At 53.6% G+C, this 14,798-nt stretch overlaps 8 protein-coding genes across 8 annotated transcripts; 4 read left to right on the top strand and 4 right to left on the bottom strand.

Annotated features, from left to right (window-relative positions):
• The first annotated feature begins 284 nt into the window (after window positions 1–284).
• On the top strand, window positions 285–1,924 carry SEPMUDRAFT_145717 (uncharacterized protein). The gene has a single exon (XM_016903223.1). The coding sequence runs from the start codon at window positions 481–483 to the stop codon at window positions 1,303–1,305; it is 825 nt and encodes a 274-aa protein (XP_016764600.1). The 5' UTR covers window positions 285–480; the 3' UTR covers window positions 1,306–1,924.
• A 586-nt stretch (window positions 1,925–2,510) lies between these two features.
• On the top strand, window positions 2,511–5,153 carry SEPMUDRAFT_145718 (SRF-TF-domain-containing protein). The gene is made up of 4 exons (XM_016903224.1): window positions 2,511–2,956; window positions 3,066–3,619; window positions 3,711–3,845; window positions 3,906–5,153. The coding sequence occupies exons 2-4, from the start codon at window positions 3,380–3,382 to the stop codon at window positions 4,176–4,178; spliced, it is 648 nt and encodes a 215-aa protein (XP_016764601.1). The 5' UTR covers window positions 2,511–2,956; window positions 3,066–3,379; the 3' UTR covers window positions 4,179–5,153.
• Window positions 5,154–5,225: 72 nt separating this feature from the next.
• On the bottom strand, window positions 5,226–5,811 carry SEPMUDRAFT_145720 (uncharacterized protein). Its single transcript, XM_016903225.1, has 2 exons — window positions 5,695–5,811; window positions 5,226–5,621 (listed from the first exon to the last, which is right to left on the bottom strand). The coding sequence occupies exons 1-2, from the start codon at window positions 5,803–5,805 to the stop codon at window positions 5,427–5,429; spliced, it is 306 nt and encodes a 101-aa protein (XP_016764602.1). The 5' UTR covers window positions 5,806–5,811; the 3' UTR covers window positions 5,226–5,426.
• Window positions 5,812–6,062: 251 nt separating this feature from the next.
• Window positions 6,063–6,348, top strand: SEPMUDRAFT_8009 (DASH_Hsk3-domain-containing protein; the record flags this gene model as incomplete). Its single annotated transcript, XM_016910235.1, has 2 exons — window positions 6,063–6,238; window positions 6,300–6,348. Coding segments are annotated over 2 exons (225 nt in total), but the record flags the coding sequence as incomplete, so codon positions are not given.
• SEPMUDRAFT_145721 (uncharacterized protein) lies at window positions 6,070–7,432 on the top strand. The gene is made up of 2 exons (XM_016903226.1): window positions 6,070–6,238; window positions 6,300–7,432. The coding sequence occupies exon 2, from the start codon at window positions 6,573–6,575 to the stop codon at window positions 6,972–6,974; it is 402 nt and encodes a 133-aa protein (XP_016764604.1). The 5' UTR covers window positions 6,070–6,238; window positions 6,300–6,572; the 3' UTR covers window positions 6,975–7,432.
• On the bottom strand, window positions 7,240–8,826 carry SEPMUDRAFT_35081 (FAD-binding domain-containing protein; the record flags this gene model as incomplete). The annotated part of the gene is made up of 2 exons (XM_016908594.1): window positions 7,240–8,172; window positions 8,206–8,826. The coding sequence occupies 2 exons, from the start codon at window positions 8,824–8,826 to the stop codon at window positions 7,240–7,242; spliced, it is 1,554 nt and encodes a 517-aa protein (XP_016764605.1).
• A 473-nt stretch (window positions 8,827–9,299) lies between these two features.
• On the bottom strand, window positions 9,300–11,672 carry SEPMUDRAFT_145722 (uncharacterized protein; the record flags this gene model as incomplete). The annotated part of the gene is made up of 1 exon (XM_016903227.1): window positions 9,300–11,672. The coding sequence occupies one exon, from the start codon at window positions 11,667–11,669 to the stop codon at window positions 9,405–9,407; it is 2,265 nt and encodes a 754-aa protein (XP_016764606.1). The 3' UTR covers window positions 9,300–9,404.
• Window positions 11,673–12,655: 983 nt separating this feature from the next.
• On the bottom strand, window positions 12,656–14,787 carry SEPMUDRAFT_103859 (lysophospholipase Plb2; the record flags this gene model as incomplete). Its single annotated transcript, XM_016900519.1, has 2 exons — window positions 12,656–14,619; window positions 14,736–14,787. 2 exons carry the CDS (start codon window positions 14,785–14,787, stop codon window positions 12,656–12,658), a joined length of 2,016 nt encoding a protein of 671 aa, XP_016764607.1.
• Window positions 14,788–14,798: the final 11 nt, after the last annotated feature.

Below are 14,798 nucleotides of genomic sequence, written 5' to 3' on the forward strand. Positions count from 1 at the left end.
TGAGGTCCATGTAGAGAGAAGTAGTTTGCAATGGAGGGAGGGAGTCTGAAGGTCGGAGTCTACGTATGTCGAAGTCGGACGAATGCCGAAGTCTATTGTCATGTACCGGCCATGAAGCGGGCCGCGTGGGCGCCTCGGCGGTGTGGCTCTGCGCGGCTCAAAGCCCCGTCTACCTTAGTCACCTCTGTAGAAGCTTGACGGACCTTTTCTCTCTGCAACACTCACACCTCGGTCTCCCGAACCATGTCGACCGGTCGCATCCTCCGCCCACGGGCTTTTCGTCCGCACCTCTCACTCCGCTACCAGCATCTCTCCCGCCGCCATGAGTCAACGACGTCTCCCAGGCCATCACCGTCACCCGGGCCATCACCGTCCAAACCATCCTTCTTCCGGCGCTATCGCATCACCACGGTCAGTCTCGGTCTAGGACTCGGTCTGGTCCTCGGCGGCGTCGCCACAAACTTCATCGCCCCCCCTCCTATGCCCCAAGTCGGCACACACGAAGATAATGTGTTGATTGCCGACCTGAACAAACGCATCGACGAGGAGTTCAAGGTAAAGGTACTGCGAGGGAGATGCTTGGGAGTTTCCAAACAGCTCAAAGGACAAGAAAGCGGATGGGTCGAAATCGTACCGCCGATTAGTGCTCCTGGCGCTGATGGGACCGCTGCTGGCGTGGGAGCTTTACTGCCATTCCACGATCGACTCATCGATGCTCTGCAAGGCGCGAAAGGGCTCGGCGTGGAACGAGTATTTTGGGATCGAGACGATCAAAAGTTGGTCGCCATTGTATGGTTTGGCGGTGCGCTTTCTGGATGGCCAGGCGTCACACACGGCGGCCTGCTGGCAACCGCTTTGGTGGAAAAGATTGCTCTAGCAGGGAGTCTGGCATCTGGAGGAGATGGCGACATCACCTCTGCCGCGAAACCTCAAAGGCTGCCTGGGACAGGGAAGCATGCTACATTACAGGCTGTCGAGGCTATTCCTGAAGAGCCAGTGGAGTTGAGCATGGATTATATGAAGCCGACTTTTGCCAACAGCTTTTATGTTATACGTGTGCAGCCAGCGTGGACGAGCAAGGATGATGTGAGGCTGCCGGTGCAGGGACACGAGTACTTTGCTGTGTTGGAGACTATGGACGGGAAGGCCTGCGTCAAGGCCACGGCAAAGTTCGCGCCGCGATCTGAATTGGAAAGGGTGGAAGAGAGTGTCAAGGAAGCTGTGAGCAGATGGAGCTACCAGGATTTCAAGAAGTGGATGTGGCCAAGCAGGCAGGAGGAGACGCTGGCTGAGGCTGTAGTGTGAAATGTCCCAAGCAGGAGTTGCGAAGATGAATCAATACCTTATCCAGTAAGCCCATAGCTGGGCTGAAGCTGCAAGACTTCTCAGGCCATGGCGATTACCAACGACTGATGCGATGGAAACCGCGCGGAAATGAGCAGTATCCTCGTGGAACCAGATGCAAACCAGCGATATCGCATTGTATGTCGACCCTATCAAGCTTCAGTGAGGATCCCAATGCACAAGAGGACGGGAGCTTCCGACTTCCGAACAACAGTTACATGCCGTGTAGTCGAGAGTACATCCTAAGGTGCGCATCGTTCTTTCCTTTCTTCAGTGGGGCCGGGATCATTTCGACCTTATTTCGACCTCTATCCCGTGCTGTCACGCATATGGTTGAAACGTCGAACAGAACTGGAGTTTCAGCACTACATATCCATCTCCGCCTGCGAGGCATTGCTACACTTGGCAAGGTGATGTACTGTACATACTCGAGATACATGTATTCGGCAGGGTCAAAACACTGCGACCCAGAGGTAAGACGAGTGTCAGAGGTCGGGCCGCGTGGGAGGCTTCTCGCGACAATTCCTCCCATGCTTGAGACTGAGTCTGGCATATTCTCATCAAACAAGTACTATCGCAGCATACCAGTTGTTCTCGCGTGAAGTGGAGGATTGATCGTGGGGACTGTCATCACTCCGACAATCCCGTCTTGTTGAGGGAGTGCATTGTGCTATCATATGAGGCACTCGTCATGGACTGTACCTGTATCTTCCATATCTCTCTCCGCCTCGCCTCGCTTCGCACCGCTGCGGCTCGGATGTGCACAATGGCTACGTCCTCCTTATGAATGAGTGTCGAACTCGAGGCCAAGGTGTGGTTCAGATCAGATGAAGCTGTCATCTAGCTGAGACAGCGGGCGCTCCGTGCTTCTCCATTAGCTTCGCACTAGTCGACGCGCCGCCACAGACAGAAAAGTCGTGGTTGCGGTGACACGCAGGGCCTCGGCTGGGTCGCACCACAGTGACCAACACAGTGCATTCCAGAGATTCCGCAGACGGAAGCGGCAGGCAGGCTTCCAGAAGACGCTCGGCTGCCAGTGATGGGTGGCACCGCACTCACAGCGCGTGCACGCCAAGCTGAATGGGGGGACGGGGACGGGGACGGGGACGGGGACGGGAGACGGCGAATTCGAGGATTGCGGGCGGCGGGAAGGGAAGGGAAGGGCACAGACGCAGACGGGCACAGACTACTGTAGAGGTCAGGCAGGGCAGGGTAGGAGCTGCTTGCCCTCAATGCCCTGTAGCTTCTCGCTGGTAGCCTGTAGCCGGCGCCTTCGTGCTCCAGCTGCTCCCGCCCGCCAAGCGTGCCTGCTCTCTCCGTGGACCGTGCTCCACCTTGCGTTGTTCTTAACTTAACGTGGTGCTGCCCGCTCCCTCGATTTTCCCCATTCAGCTCTACCTAACCTCTTTGCAGAACACGCAAAACACAAGAAGCTTAGCCTTTCCATCCACACCACCACCACCACCAACAACAATACCACCAGCAGCAGCAGCTCACACCACTCACCACACGCCCGTCAGCCCAGGTACAGACAGCGCCCTCGCCACGCCCGCCTGTCTGCCCAGCTCGGTGCGATCATCTCCTCCTGTCGCACCCGCGAGAATTCAAAAAGGTGAGGATTAACCGCTCTGCACGCACGCACGCACGCACCGCACCGGTCGCTGCACTGGGGGCGAAGTCAGTTTCGCCCGCAGCACACAACAGCTAAACACACATTCCAGCCTGCCACTCACCACCCACTTGGCACATCCCATTCCCGTTTGCATCGCATCGCGTCGCGTTGCTGATCGGACCCCTCGCATTCATCGGATCCATTGTTTCCTATCGACCAGCTGCCAGCCTGCTACCACCCCCGTCGCATACTGGCCCAAGTCGTCACTGCCGACTACCCGCCCGCTTGGCACCTCCACAAACAACGAGTCGACTACTTCGGACAAAACTCTCGCCAGCCGAACACCTAACACCTCTCTGGGTAATCGCGCCCCGCCTGCAACCCAAAGGAGCGTAGTGACCACGCACAAGACGTGACTTCACCATGTCGGCCGAAGGAGTGGACCTCAGCAACACCAACGATCACGAGCAGGAGGAGCTCGAGAATGGCGCGTCCGAGACTCGTGGTATCAAGCGACAGCGCACCTCTGCCGCCGCCGACGACGACGACGACGATGACGACAAGCCCGGACGCGAACGTCGCAAGATCGAGATCAAATTCATTCAGGACAAGTCGCGTCGACACATCACCTTCTCGAAGCGCAAAGCGGGAATCATGAAAAAGGTGCGACGACACTCCCGTCTCGGAAAGCCCATCAACGACGCGTCGCGTCCATCACCAAAAGCCTATTAGGTATACTGACATGTGATGCTAGGCTTACGAGTTGTCAGTTCTCACTGGCACACAGGTACTACTCCTCGTCGTCTCAGAGACTGGTCTGGTCTACACATTCACGACACCCAAGCTTCAGCCACTTGTCACGAAGCCAGAAGGCAAGAATCTGATCCAGGTATGCTACATCTATGCACACACTCACTTCACATTGATCGAATCGTGCTAACGATGGCAGGCGTGCTTGAATGCTCCTGATCCCGGCGACTCTAATGGCGTCGATGGAGAGTCCGCTGTCGACTCGCCAGAAGAGCAACAATCTGCGCCGCCGCCGATGCCGCAGGCCATGCCTCCGCAAGGCATGCAACAACGACAACCGCAGGCGCCATACATGACCGCCGACCAGCAGCAGGCAATGCAATACCAAGCTTACCTCCAACAACAGCAAGCCGCGCAGCAAGGCGGCGGGTATCCCATGCCGCCACAGCAGCATATGCAATCTCGGGGATAGAAGAGCTGAGGCATACGAGATACGCAGCAATACCAGTACTTCCACCACAGAAGCCAGTTGAGTGCAAGACATACGCTGGCTGAGCACTCGAATATCGTGGAGACAGAGTTGATAACCGCGTGTTCCGAGATGGTCTTCTGCAGACAAGATGAGCATACAATCGGCAGAGCAAGAAAGATCACGAAAGGACCAAGACACAATATATTGGTGTCGCAGCGTGACATGGGACAAGAATATCATGGACATGAATACCGGCGACAGTTATGAAGTCTGCAATTGCGGGTGCGGTGTTATTAGGGGCGGGGTGCATACAGGTGTCAATGGCGGACGGTGTACTGATGGGTTCTGACCTTTCCGAAAACTCTTTTGCTACGCCTGCTACATTGGTTCCGAATCCTTAACCAAAAGCTACCGGCACTTATGGAGTGGTCAAGACTTCTTACTGTGCGTGAGCCGAGACAGACAGACATTCGCAAGAAATGTAGAGTATATGCAACGCAGTCTGATCATCTCTCCTTTCCAAGTAACTTCTCCACTCCATTACGCCGTGACTTTGTCCAGCTCCACTCGATCGAGCTCATGTCGGTTCGCCCATGCTCGTACTGGTGGTATTCGCCATCTGGTATTGCATCACCCATTGATTTGCCCGTTCGCTCCGCGGCGGACTTGCCACCCGGCGGCCGCCGTCATCAGACGCTGTGAACCACAAGTATGTACCTCTAGGTACCACCTATCCATTGCCCGACCTGTGCAGCCGGCCTTGGAAGTCTTCACGTGCTCGTCGGCACCAACCACAAACTGATCGATCTTGCACATCCATTCCATCCATTCCTCTTCACTCAAACTCAGCAGCTTAACTAGATACCTTATTGACCTTCATTGACCTTTTTGTTGGTTTCGTGAGCGCGCAAGTAGCTTGGAAAATAAAAAGCCTTGGGAAAAGAGGTTTGGTTTGGTTTGCTTTTCTTCCATGTGGATGCAGGGTTTCCTTTTTTCTTTCTTTTTTTCTTTTTCTGTTGAGGATGGGTTTGATTTGGTTGTTGGTTGGTTGGTTGGTCGGTTGGCTGGTTGGATGGTTGGTTGGTTGGTTGGTTGGTTGATTGGCTGGCTGGTAGGTGATAATGTTGGATTGTTCCGGTGGTGGTAGGCGAGGGAAGAGGGAGCTGCAGCTGGAGCTGGAGACGGTAATTGTTTTCTTCTGGGAGGATGAAATATTTTCTTCATCGTCATCACCATTCTTCTTCAACATCATGAAGTCCTCGTACGTCCTTCCAGAGTCCCTTGCATTCCTACTGTCGTTGTTGATCCTGGCGGGACATTTTTCCCAGACAATTTGTCAATTTTGGCCTGCAATTCTTCTTTCGAACGGACGAGATGCTGACGCATGGATTGGAGTTGGGCAATCTTCTCTTCATGTGTCGCTCCATGGGTTTTTGCTTTTTCCTGTAGGCATACACATGTGGTTAATAGGTAGGTAGGTATACATTATGGACTGAGAGGGGGAGAGATGACAGACTTCTTTCAATTCTTGGCGCATGTTAAGACCGGCGCCATACCAGGCTCCGGTGGCTGTGATGGCCGCTACGGCGCCTGTGAGGGCATAGAGGCGCACTTTGTTTGTTGCCATCTTGGGTGCGGATGAGGAGTCGAAGGGGAGATTGTGTGTGATGTCAAGAGGAGTGTCTCCCATGTCAGTAGAACTCAGGTATGGCTTGGCGAGTCGGCAGTTTTGCCGCTGGCGTGGAAATTTCGCGTTTGTGGACATCACGTTCTCCATAAACACCAACCAACAACAACATAAGGTTGACTCAACTTTGCCAAACAATTACAGCCAAAATGTCTTCCTCTCATCCTTCAAGAACGCCTGGCCACACTCGGACTCAATCCACTTCTCGCCTGTCTACTGTCCCGACTTCAGCTTCGAAATCTCGTCAGCTTTCGCACCTGCACTCTCAGCTTGCGCAATTGACAGCCAACATGTCTGATCTGGAGAACTTGCTACGCATGACGGCTGTACAGGCCGATGGCATGAGAGGGCTGGGTGGGTATGCCGGAGGAATGTGAGTCATCCGCTGCACAGCTATGAAATTTGTCGCGTATCACTGATGCATGGTCGTGTAGGTTCATGGCTGCCAGTAAAGTGCTTGGAGAGGAGACCGTACAAGGTGGCGGTACTGCGGGGACCCAAGACGGAGGTAGTGAGAAGTAGTTTCACCTACATTACGCTTCAAGGTCTGCTCTAGGATGAGGCTTCTGTCGACACGGAGCCGCCTGCTGGAAGAGCAAGATTATGCCTTGCACCAGTCAGTGCAGCTCAACCGCCCAGCAGCCGAACTCGAATGCCTTCGCAACGCCCGATGTCATAACCTCTCTGAGCCAGTCGTGTAAGCAGCCATGCAGCAGGCCTCTCAAAAAGAGAATGGCGCTTCCGAGACTCGTGGTATCAAGCAACAGCGCACCTCTGCCGCCGCTGACGACGACGACTACGATAACAACAAGCCCGGACGCGAACGTCGCAAGATCGAGATCAAATTCATTCAGGACAAGTTACGTCGATATATCACCTCCTCGAAGCACAAAGCGGGAATCATGAAGAAGGTGCAAGCATCAACGACGCGCCTCAAGACAGCGATGCACTGGGGAGACGCAACCTCGGTATCTGCCGCCTGCTGGGGAGGGAACACTGTCTCCAGCAGTGGCAAATACTTTACCTATTTTGACAAAGCTGCAGAGGAATCTACTAGCTCCCATGCATTTCAGGTTGTGGCCTGCGATTCGTTTCCCAGACTCCATTAAAATTGAGTATGGCCAGCTGAGCCCAAGGTGCTACAGTCATGAGTGGTCGCTTTCAAAAGAATGCAGACATGTTGTCGCGCCGGGAAATGCGGCCTCGATGGTGGCCAGACAACATTGAGAGATTGCGCCTGAACCCGTACAAGTGTAAGCAGTAGAGACAAGCGCTGCGCAGCTCGTCAAGGAGTGGGAACAAGTCGAAATGGAACATCTGCCTGCCTCTCTCAACACGGAAAGTACAGTACGAATCGGACAATCTTACGCGCATCTATTTGAACAAGACAACATACATCTGGAACAGACCTCCAAGCGGCCACAAGTTCGCAAAGGGCCAGATGTTAAACAAGATCTTCAACCACAAAGGCCAATCATGTCCAATTCCATCGTCATCCTCCGATTCATTGTGATGCCTAGCAACCTTGTCATAAATCGACGGCAGGGCCTCGGCACGCCATTTCTTCCTCAATCTCTCATACTCGTTCCGATCATAACACAAGTTCCAAAACTCACTTTCCGTATAGTGATTCGCAGCATACGGCACCTTGAGACCACGAACCTCAACCAACTTCTCCTCCATACGGCGATTGATTCTTCGAATCGACTTGTTATTCATTTCCTCTACGGGCAAAGGACCCCAGACTCCGAAGTTGATAGTCATATCTCCAGTATCCTTGTAAAAGGGGTGGGCGACGACGTTCCTGTCCTTGTCCTCTGCACGCTTCCGAACGGGACAGAGCCACAGCGGCCAGATTTCGAGCTCGTCGGCCACATAGTTGAAAAAGTCTTCGCACGTATCGACGGGGACCAGGAGGTCTTGCACAATGGCGCTGTCTCCCGAATCTGCGGCTAACATGGCTTTGTAAATGGCCCGGGCGGTCATCATGGGATTGAACAGCCATCTCGTGAAGCGATTGTGCGGTACACGCCAGTAATTCAGGACACTTTCTCCACTCCAGAAGGCGCCGCGATCATGTCGGAAGAGGTAGGTTTGGATGGGAGCAAGATCAGCATGCAAGTTGGGGGTTTCTTTGGCGTGCAAATAGAACCACGGATCCTGGGCTCGATCGAAGCGTACTCGAGGAAGTTCGGCGACCGTGGCCGAAGTGGGATTGACATGGCGGCCGGTGACGATGACTCCAGAGTCTCGACTATACATGAAGCCTTCGACAAAGTCATACTTTTCTTCATCATCATCAGTCTTCTTCTTCTTTCCATCCCCGCAACAAAGCCCCACCAAACCTTCCTTCATCTCCCCAAAACTGCTCACATGGCGATACCGCAACATGACCGCCCCAGGCGCCTCGACCAATTTCACCTTGAGCAACGTCACCACCCCCATAGTCCCCAAACTACACCTCGCAGCATCAAACAATTCCGCATTTCTCCCATCATCCCCATCCCCACCAGCCTTTGCAAAAACCACCTCCCCATCCCCCAAAATCATCTCCACCTCTTCCACACAACAATCAAACAACCCTTCCCTCCAACACGTACTCTCCCCACTCGCCCCACTAAACCCTCCTCCAACCGTAATCCCCGGAAATTCCATCACAACCTTCGGCATCAACCCGAATTCCCGCACCGTTTCCTGCACGAGAGCATCCAAAGCCACATTCGGTTCGACCCAGGCGAATTTTTCTTTGGCGTCAATGTGCAGAATGGCGTTCAAATGGCCGATGTGGAGTTGGGGCGTTGAGGCGGATCGGGCTCGGGTGGAGTTTGTGCTGTTGTGGTTTATGCGGAAGGGCGTACGTGTGTCGTGGAATTGGCGGATTTGAGTCGAGAGGTGTGTGGTGGAGAGGATGTGGGAGGGGGGAGGGATGTAGGTTGTGGAGGGGGTGGTTTGTTTCGACATTTCCTTTTTTTTTTTTTCTAAAACTGCTTTTACTTCTATCGTGAAATGGGAAAAGGGGGGCTTGAAAAGTAAAAATGAGGGAGAGAACAGTAGGATGCAAGTCGATTTGAACAGAAGGCCATCATGCTTCTTCTTATTTGAACTTCAAGATTTCATTGTGAGATCCGTATCCGCATCCGGGGAGAGAGAAGGGGGGTCAAAGTTGCGGAAAAAAATGGTTGTGATTGTCTTCCAGCATGGAACAATATGAAGCCAGCAAGACTCACCCAAAGCAAGCAAGGTATATTACTGATACAGGCGGGCAGGCAGGGGGTGGTTCTTTGTTCTTTGTTCTCTTTTTAGGGGGGAAAGAGAAAAACGCCAAGAAACAACTCTCCTATGTCACCCCTTTATTTTCAAGACTTCTTCTATGCGAGAATTGGGCTCTGCCTTCTGTTGTTATAGATTGCATGCAATAATTCTACCTATATAGGCAAATGAAGAAGAAGAAGACTCAGCTGTGAACAGTCTTTCGTTAATACATCCATCTGTATACCATTGAATCCCCCACTATCCAATTCACGCCCTACTACTACCAGCTAACTAGCACTCTCATAGTCCCAAACCCCCTGCTGAAGCGCCACAATAGCAAAATGGGTCCCCACACTCCCTCTCGCCTTATTCCCAATCCACACACCAGCCTCAGTCCCTTGCACAAAATACTTTGTCCCAAACGGAATCGTATTTTTCCCATTCGTCATAAACATATGCGTAGTTTGCACAATAGATTTCTGAAGTTCTTCCGTGGCGATGGCTGCCCATTCGAGATTCCAATCGGTGATGCCCCATTGGATTCCGCGGTCCGAGACGGGGCCGGCGAAGGCGAGGCCGTAGGGTTGGAAAACGGAGGAGTAGAATGTAGATTGGAGATCCCAGGCTTCTGGTGGGAACGTGTGGAGGTCGAGAATGACGTCGGAGTAGGCGGTGAAGAGGACGTTCCAGGTGGTGGGTTTGTCGTAGTTGTATGTGAAATGTGTGCTAGAGGCCAAGTCGGGTCCGTCTAGGCCGAGTGCATCGTCGTAGAGTTTCGTGACAAAGGTGTCGGCAATGGTGGCGTAGGTGTCATTGCCCGTCAGCACTGCGGCGGCTTTGAGACCAATGGCAGATTGTACGGCGAGACCGGTCTGGTTGGCGGAGGGAGGAATGGCGTCGACGCTGATGAGCTGGTTGGCCGGGTACAGACCATTTTCGGCGAGATAGTTCGCCCAGCCGTCAAACAGCGACCGGTATTGCGCGGCGAATGTGGTATCACCGGAAAACTTTTGGTAGGCGAGCAGCAAAATGAACATGGTAGCCGTCTCAAACAGAGGCATTTCTTCCGCAATGCCGTCGTCATGGCCGGTGGCGATCGGATAGTGGAGGCCGATGTCGTGGATGACATATGGCTTCGGCCAGCGACCGGAGGCGAGGTAGGACAAGATGGGCTTGAACTGCAGCTTGATCCATTCCGGGTTCAGGCTGACAAAAATGGGCCATGACTGGAAGATGAGGTCGACGGTGTTCATATTGCCATTACTGGAAATCTCCTTGAGGAATGCCGACACCTCGGCCGAGCGATCGTCATTGGGCACAGTCAGTTCCAGCGAGGCAAACGATTGCCGCACGCTGGCCTCGTTGATGTCCGCATACGCACTGCCCCAGTCACATGACACCGCCTCGCTGTTGGAGCGGACCAGGTCGTCGAGAATGGCGGAGTATTCCCGCGCCCGGTTGTAGTTGTTCAAGAAGAACTCAATGGCATCGGGAATGAAGGGCCACTTCTTGCGGTGATATGATGTCTGGTCTCGGCCCAGATACTGCACTGCGATGTCGCGCTGCAAGCCGACAGCAACGGTTGTGCCGACGGGAGTGTCGCTCACGGCACCCAGATCTTGAACAATAGCCACGAGGCCGGTGCCGGAGGTCGGCGACGTTGAGCCGGTCAGCGAGCCGGATGCGGCAAACTCGGAGTACAGATCGGTAGCCGGTCCGATGCCGTGCGACGTTTCTCCATCGCTGCTGAGGCTCCCGTACAACACGGATCCGTATGTCGCCTGGTCCGCTTTTTCGGTGTAATACGACTGTCTTGGGTTGTAGAACCAGAAGAATTGCGCATCGCCCGACGTCGTCAAGTTGATTTGTGCCGCGCCTGCCTGCGCCGTCCACGTATGGTCGATACCGCTGAAGACTTGCACGTTTTTGGCCCTTCCATCCGCGACGGACGCGTTCACCGTGAGATACGAATATGGCAGCGACTGGAGGAGATAGTCTGCCGATGCTGGGTAGACGGGAGTGAAAAAGTCCAGAGTAAAGTTCACGTCTCCCCCATACAAGCTGATGATGGTGTGCGTGGAAGAGTAGGTGATGCCTTTGGTAACGGCCTTGACAGCGTTGCTTGCCGAGCCGCCATTGAGCAATGCGTACAGCGTGCCATCGACGCGTGCGAGCACCGGCCAGTTCAGACCCTGTCCCGCCCAGAATTCCGGCTGTCCACCGGCTACATCCAGGGCCTGCTTACTTGGCAGCCAGGTCGAGAGGTAGGGGGATTTTACTGCCAAAGGGTAAGATGGAAGGCCGACTACAGCAGCATGAGTCGACTGGGGAGATATCGAGAAGAGCAGGCTCCAGACGAAGCTCAGAAGGATAGAAGTATAGCCCACGGGAGCCATGATGAAAGATACAACGCGGGACTCGAACCGGGAAGAGGAGGAGGAGGAGAGAAGGACATTTTGTACCTCTGCTTCATGCCAGAGGCACAGACCGAAGAAGAAGAACAAGACGACGCCGACGACGAAGAAGCGGGTCCAGCAGAGTGAGCAGAGCATGATGATGAGGGCTGCATCGTCACCATGATAGGTCCTTTGCCTGAGGAATGTGGGTAGTATGTGTTTATTGTTAATCTGGTGCCAAGCAAGGGACTCCTCAACGGGCAACCACAGACTGAAACAAGAACTGGAAGGCTGAAGAAAGGGACACCCAATTGAAGAAAACCTGCCAGTGGTGTATCGAGCGAGCAAAGCCTCTCAACTTTTGCTATTATATAAATTTAGTCCCCAGTGGTAAAAAAGGACCCATGCATGGAAAGGCATCCAATCCACTCATATCTGCCTTTTTGATATATATAAAGTGGATCCCGAAAAAATGGGGTTGTTTTTGATAACTTGGAAATCCACCCTGCTGCGTTTCCTTTTTGCAGAGTTGAACTTGAGGCGATAATGAAGTGGCCATCCGAACTCGAACTGAACCATAGTTCTCATGAGTATCATTCAATCAGCGCTATATTACGACTTCGATAATGAAATACATTGTACCTCCTTACTATGTCTTACCCTCCTGGGTACTCCGCTCTAGAATCTTAGAGATTGTATTTGTGAGAATGAAGAGGGATATATCACGCGTGCTCGGCCTCGAATGCCCCGTATAATAAGGTGTTACAGACAGAGCTCTCTCCCGGCCGGGTATGATTGTACGTAGCGCCTCGCGTTGGGTCAATTGGCTTTCAAGCTCGCTGTATGGAGGGAGGTACAGAGAGGGAAAGAAAAAATACAACTATTCATAATATAGTCTTGATACCAAGTTTCGGTTGAGTTTTTTTTTTCTTCGGACTTATCCCTTTCGTTTTGTTACTTATTCCATTTTCCAATGCTGCCTGCCGATGCCGTATAAAATCACAAGAACGAACGGGGGTATCATGAGCGTGCCCCCCAATCTCCATCCAAACCATGAACAACCACACCCCCTCCCCGCCCTTTCCTCACAAAAACATGCAATAAATATTCATTATAGCCTCCTTGCTACTAACGACCTACTACTAAACCGTTAGACTTACAACGACAGCACCCAGGACCGCAGTCACAACACTACCAGTGAATCGGACGGCGCCACTTTTGACTTTGAATTCGTCATCCGCCAGCTTCAGTGCCGGGATATATGTGCCCGGAGTACTATCATCCACGGTTCCATTCCAGCAATACTTGGTGAAGCACTGCGAGCACACGTCGGGCACAGTCGTTCCCGTGCGATCGAGAGATCTGCTCAAGATGGCGCAGCCCACGCACGTCGGCCAGTCTTCGAACCCGGGGACGGTGCCGTTGCCTTGCGTAGCCATGTTGTAGCCGTTGCGCACCATGCCGTTGCGCTCGCTGTCGTTGTAGCTGAGTTTGCCAAAGGTGGACGTGTTGGAAAGGTAGACGTAAGGGCCGTTGGGCATGTAGACCAACAGAGGAGGGATCTGGTCGGTGAACTTGGAGGAGTCGCAGCCGAACATGGTGGGCTTCGAGGCAAGACCGAGGTTGATGAGGGTGTTTCGGGACGGGATTTCGGGGAATGCGGTCCCGTTTCCAATGTCGCTTTGCGAGCGCTGGTAGGTGGTCAAGATGGACGTTCCATCGGGCCAGTTGGCGGCGGATTCGGGCGTGGGCCAAGTGCCGTTTGCGGTACCGTTCGTGTCTGCAGACGAATCAATGGCGAAAATCACATCCACGTTGCGCACGGGCTGAATGAGCGGGTGGAGGGGGATGTTTTGGCCGTCGAGTCCGCCATCGACCAGAGTGAGCTGTTCATCCATGGAATTGACATTGGTCGAGTTTTGGTATCCATAGAAAGGGTTGACCCAGTCTGCAATATCTTCCTGGTCTCTGCCGAGAGCAGTGAGGACGCCTTCCACAGCATCTTGCAGAGCGGTGTTCAAAAATCCAGACGTCTGCGTCCCGTTGACAGTGGTCAGGATGGCATTGAAAAGAGATGAGCTGGTTCCAAACACATAGCCGACATTGTCAAACCCGACCACGCACTGCTCATTCTCTCTCGGTACTCCGTCTGTGAAGTTCGTGCCGATATACTTCAGTGGAGCAAATGCGTACAGTGTGGGGTCATCTGATCCCAGCTCCCACGGCGTAATCGTGAAGACGGTAGAGTTGGTGGAAATGATGACCTCGCCTGGGTTGCGGCTGTCCGTTACGATCAACGGCATGGGGGCAGTTCCTTGAGTGAACCAGTCCTGATCCGCAATCGATGACCACGTGTAGGCTGGGCCTCCATCTGTCGCGTTGATCATTTGATAGCTCAGAGCACGACCCCAGTAGTCGGTGATGGTGGTATTGAAGCCTGCATCGTTCTTATTCGAAACAGAATTCAGTAGCGCAGCGTAGTATCCCACAGAGTCTAGCAATTGGGGGCCTCTCCCGTCTGGACCTTCAAAGATGCTGTTATCCAGCTGCCACAGGTTACCCGAGTCGTCTGCTGAAGTGTCTTGAGCGAGAATGGCATCGACGGAGGTGTAATTGTTCGCATACAGGGTCGAGACCATCCAGCTGCCGCCTGACAGACCCGCGAGATATGTCGAAGCCTGTAAGAGACCACCCAGCTGACCAGAGCCCGTGGAGCCCGGTGTCCTACTATCGAATGCCTGCACGACACCAGCAGAGTTCAACATGGCTCGGTAGCCACCTCCCGACGCAGCAATGCCAATGTTCGGCAAGGCTGAGGCGTTATTTTGGTGGGTATTGATATATTGGGTGGTATCCAATCCGGTAATGTTCAAACGGCCCAGCAAATCCCTCATGGGCTCGATGGTCGCATTCCTCCTAACCTCGAGCCATTGCGTCTCTTCTGAGCCCAACTGGCCTGCCGCGCGGACAGAGGGCGTCGTGCTCGGACAATTGACCTTCTGCGGTGTGTAGCCATGGGGCTGATTTGCGGGAGCGGCGCGAGCCAACAGCACGGCGGCTTCGAGTGCTGCGGCATGGCTATCGTCGGTGGATTCAAGTGGAGAGGCTGTGGTGATGTCAATACTCGTTGTTGTGAAGCCGACAGGTACCGCGGTAGCAATGGGGGGAGACTGAAGTTCAGTCCGTGTCAGCCGGCCAACGGAAGGTGTGGCTACTACCTACCTGAAGCGGGAGCAAACGCGCCCAAGGCTAGCCATGCTGTCGATGATTTCATGCTGAAGAATC

This window comes from Sphaerulina musiva, assembly GCF_000320565.1.
Source record: "Sphaerulina musiva SO2202 unplaced genomic scaffold SEPMUscaffold_1, whole genome shotgun sequence".
Taxonomy (NCBI): domain Eukaryota; kingdom Fungi; phylum Ascomycota; class Dothideomycetes; order Mycosphaerellales; family Mycosphaerellaceae; genus Sphaerulina; species Sphaerulina musiva.

Excerpts from the sequence above, each read along its gene's own strand:
- SEPMUDRAFT_145718 (XM_016903224.1), top strand. The coding sequence starts at position 3,380 with ATGTCGGCCGAAGGAGTGGACCTCAGCAACACCAACGATCACGAGCAG. Across the intron at positions 3,620-3,710 it reads AAGCGGGAATCATGAAAAAG|GCTTACGAGTTGTCAGTTCT; the intron begins GTGCGACGACAC and ends ATGTGATGCTAG. Across the intron at positions 3,846-3,905 it reads AAGGCAAGAATCTGATCCAG|GCGTGCTTGAATGCTCCTGA; the intron begins GTATGCTACATC and ends TAACGATGGCAG.
- SEPMUDRAFT_145717 (XM_016903223.1), top strand. The coding sequence starts at position 481 with ATGCCCCAAGTCGGCACACACGAAGATAATGTGTTGATTGCCGACCTG.
- SEPMUDRAFT_145720 (XM_016903225.1), bottom strand. The coding sequence starts at position 5,805 with ATGGCAACAAACAAAGTGCGCCTCTATGCCCTCACAGGCGCCGTAGCG. Across the intron at positions 5,622-5,694 it reads TGCGCCAAGAATTGAAAGAA|GAAAAAGCAAAAACCCATGG; the intron begins GTCTGTCATCTC and ends GTATGCCTACAG.
- SEPMUDRAFT_145721 (XM_016903226.1), top strand. The coding sequence starts at position 6,573 with ATGCAGCAGGCCTCTCAAAAAGAGAATGGCGCTTCCGAGACTCGTGGT.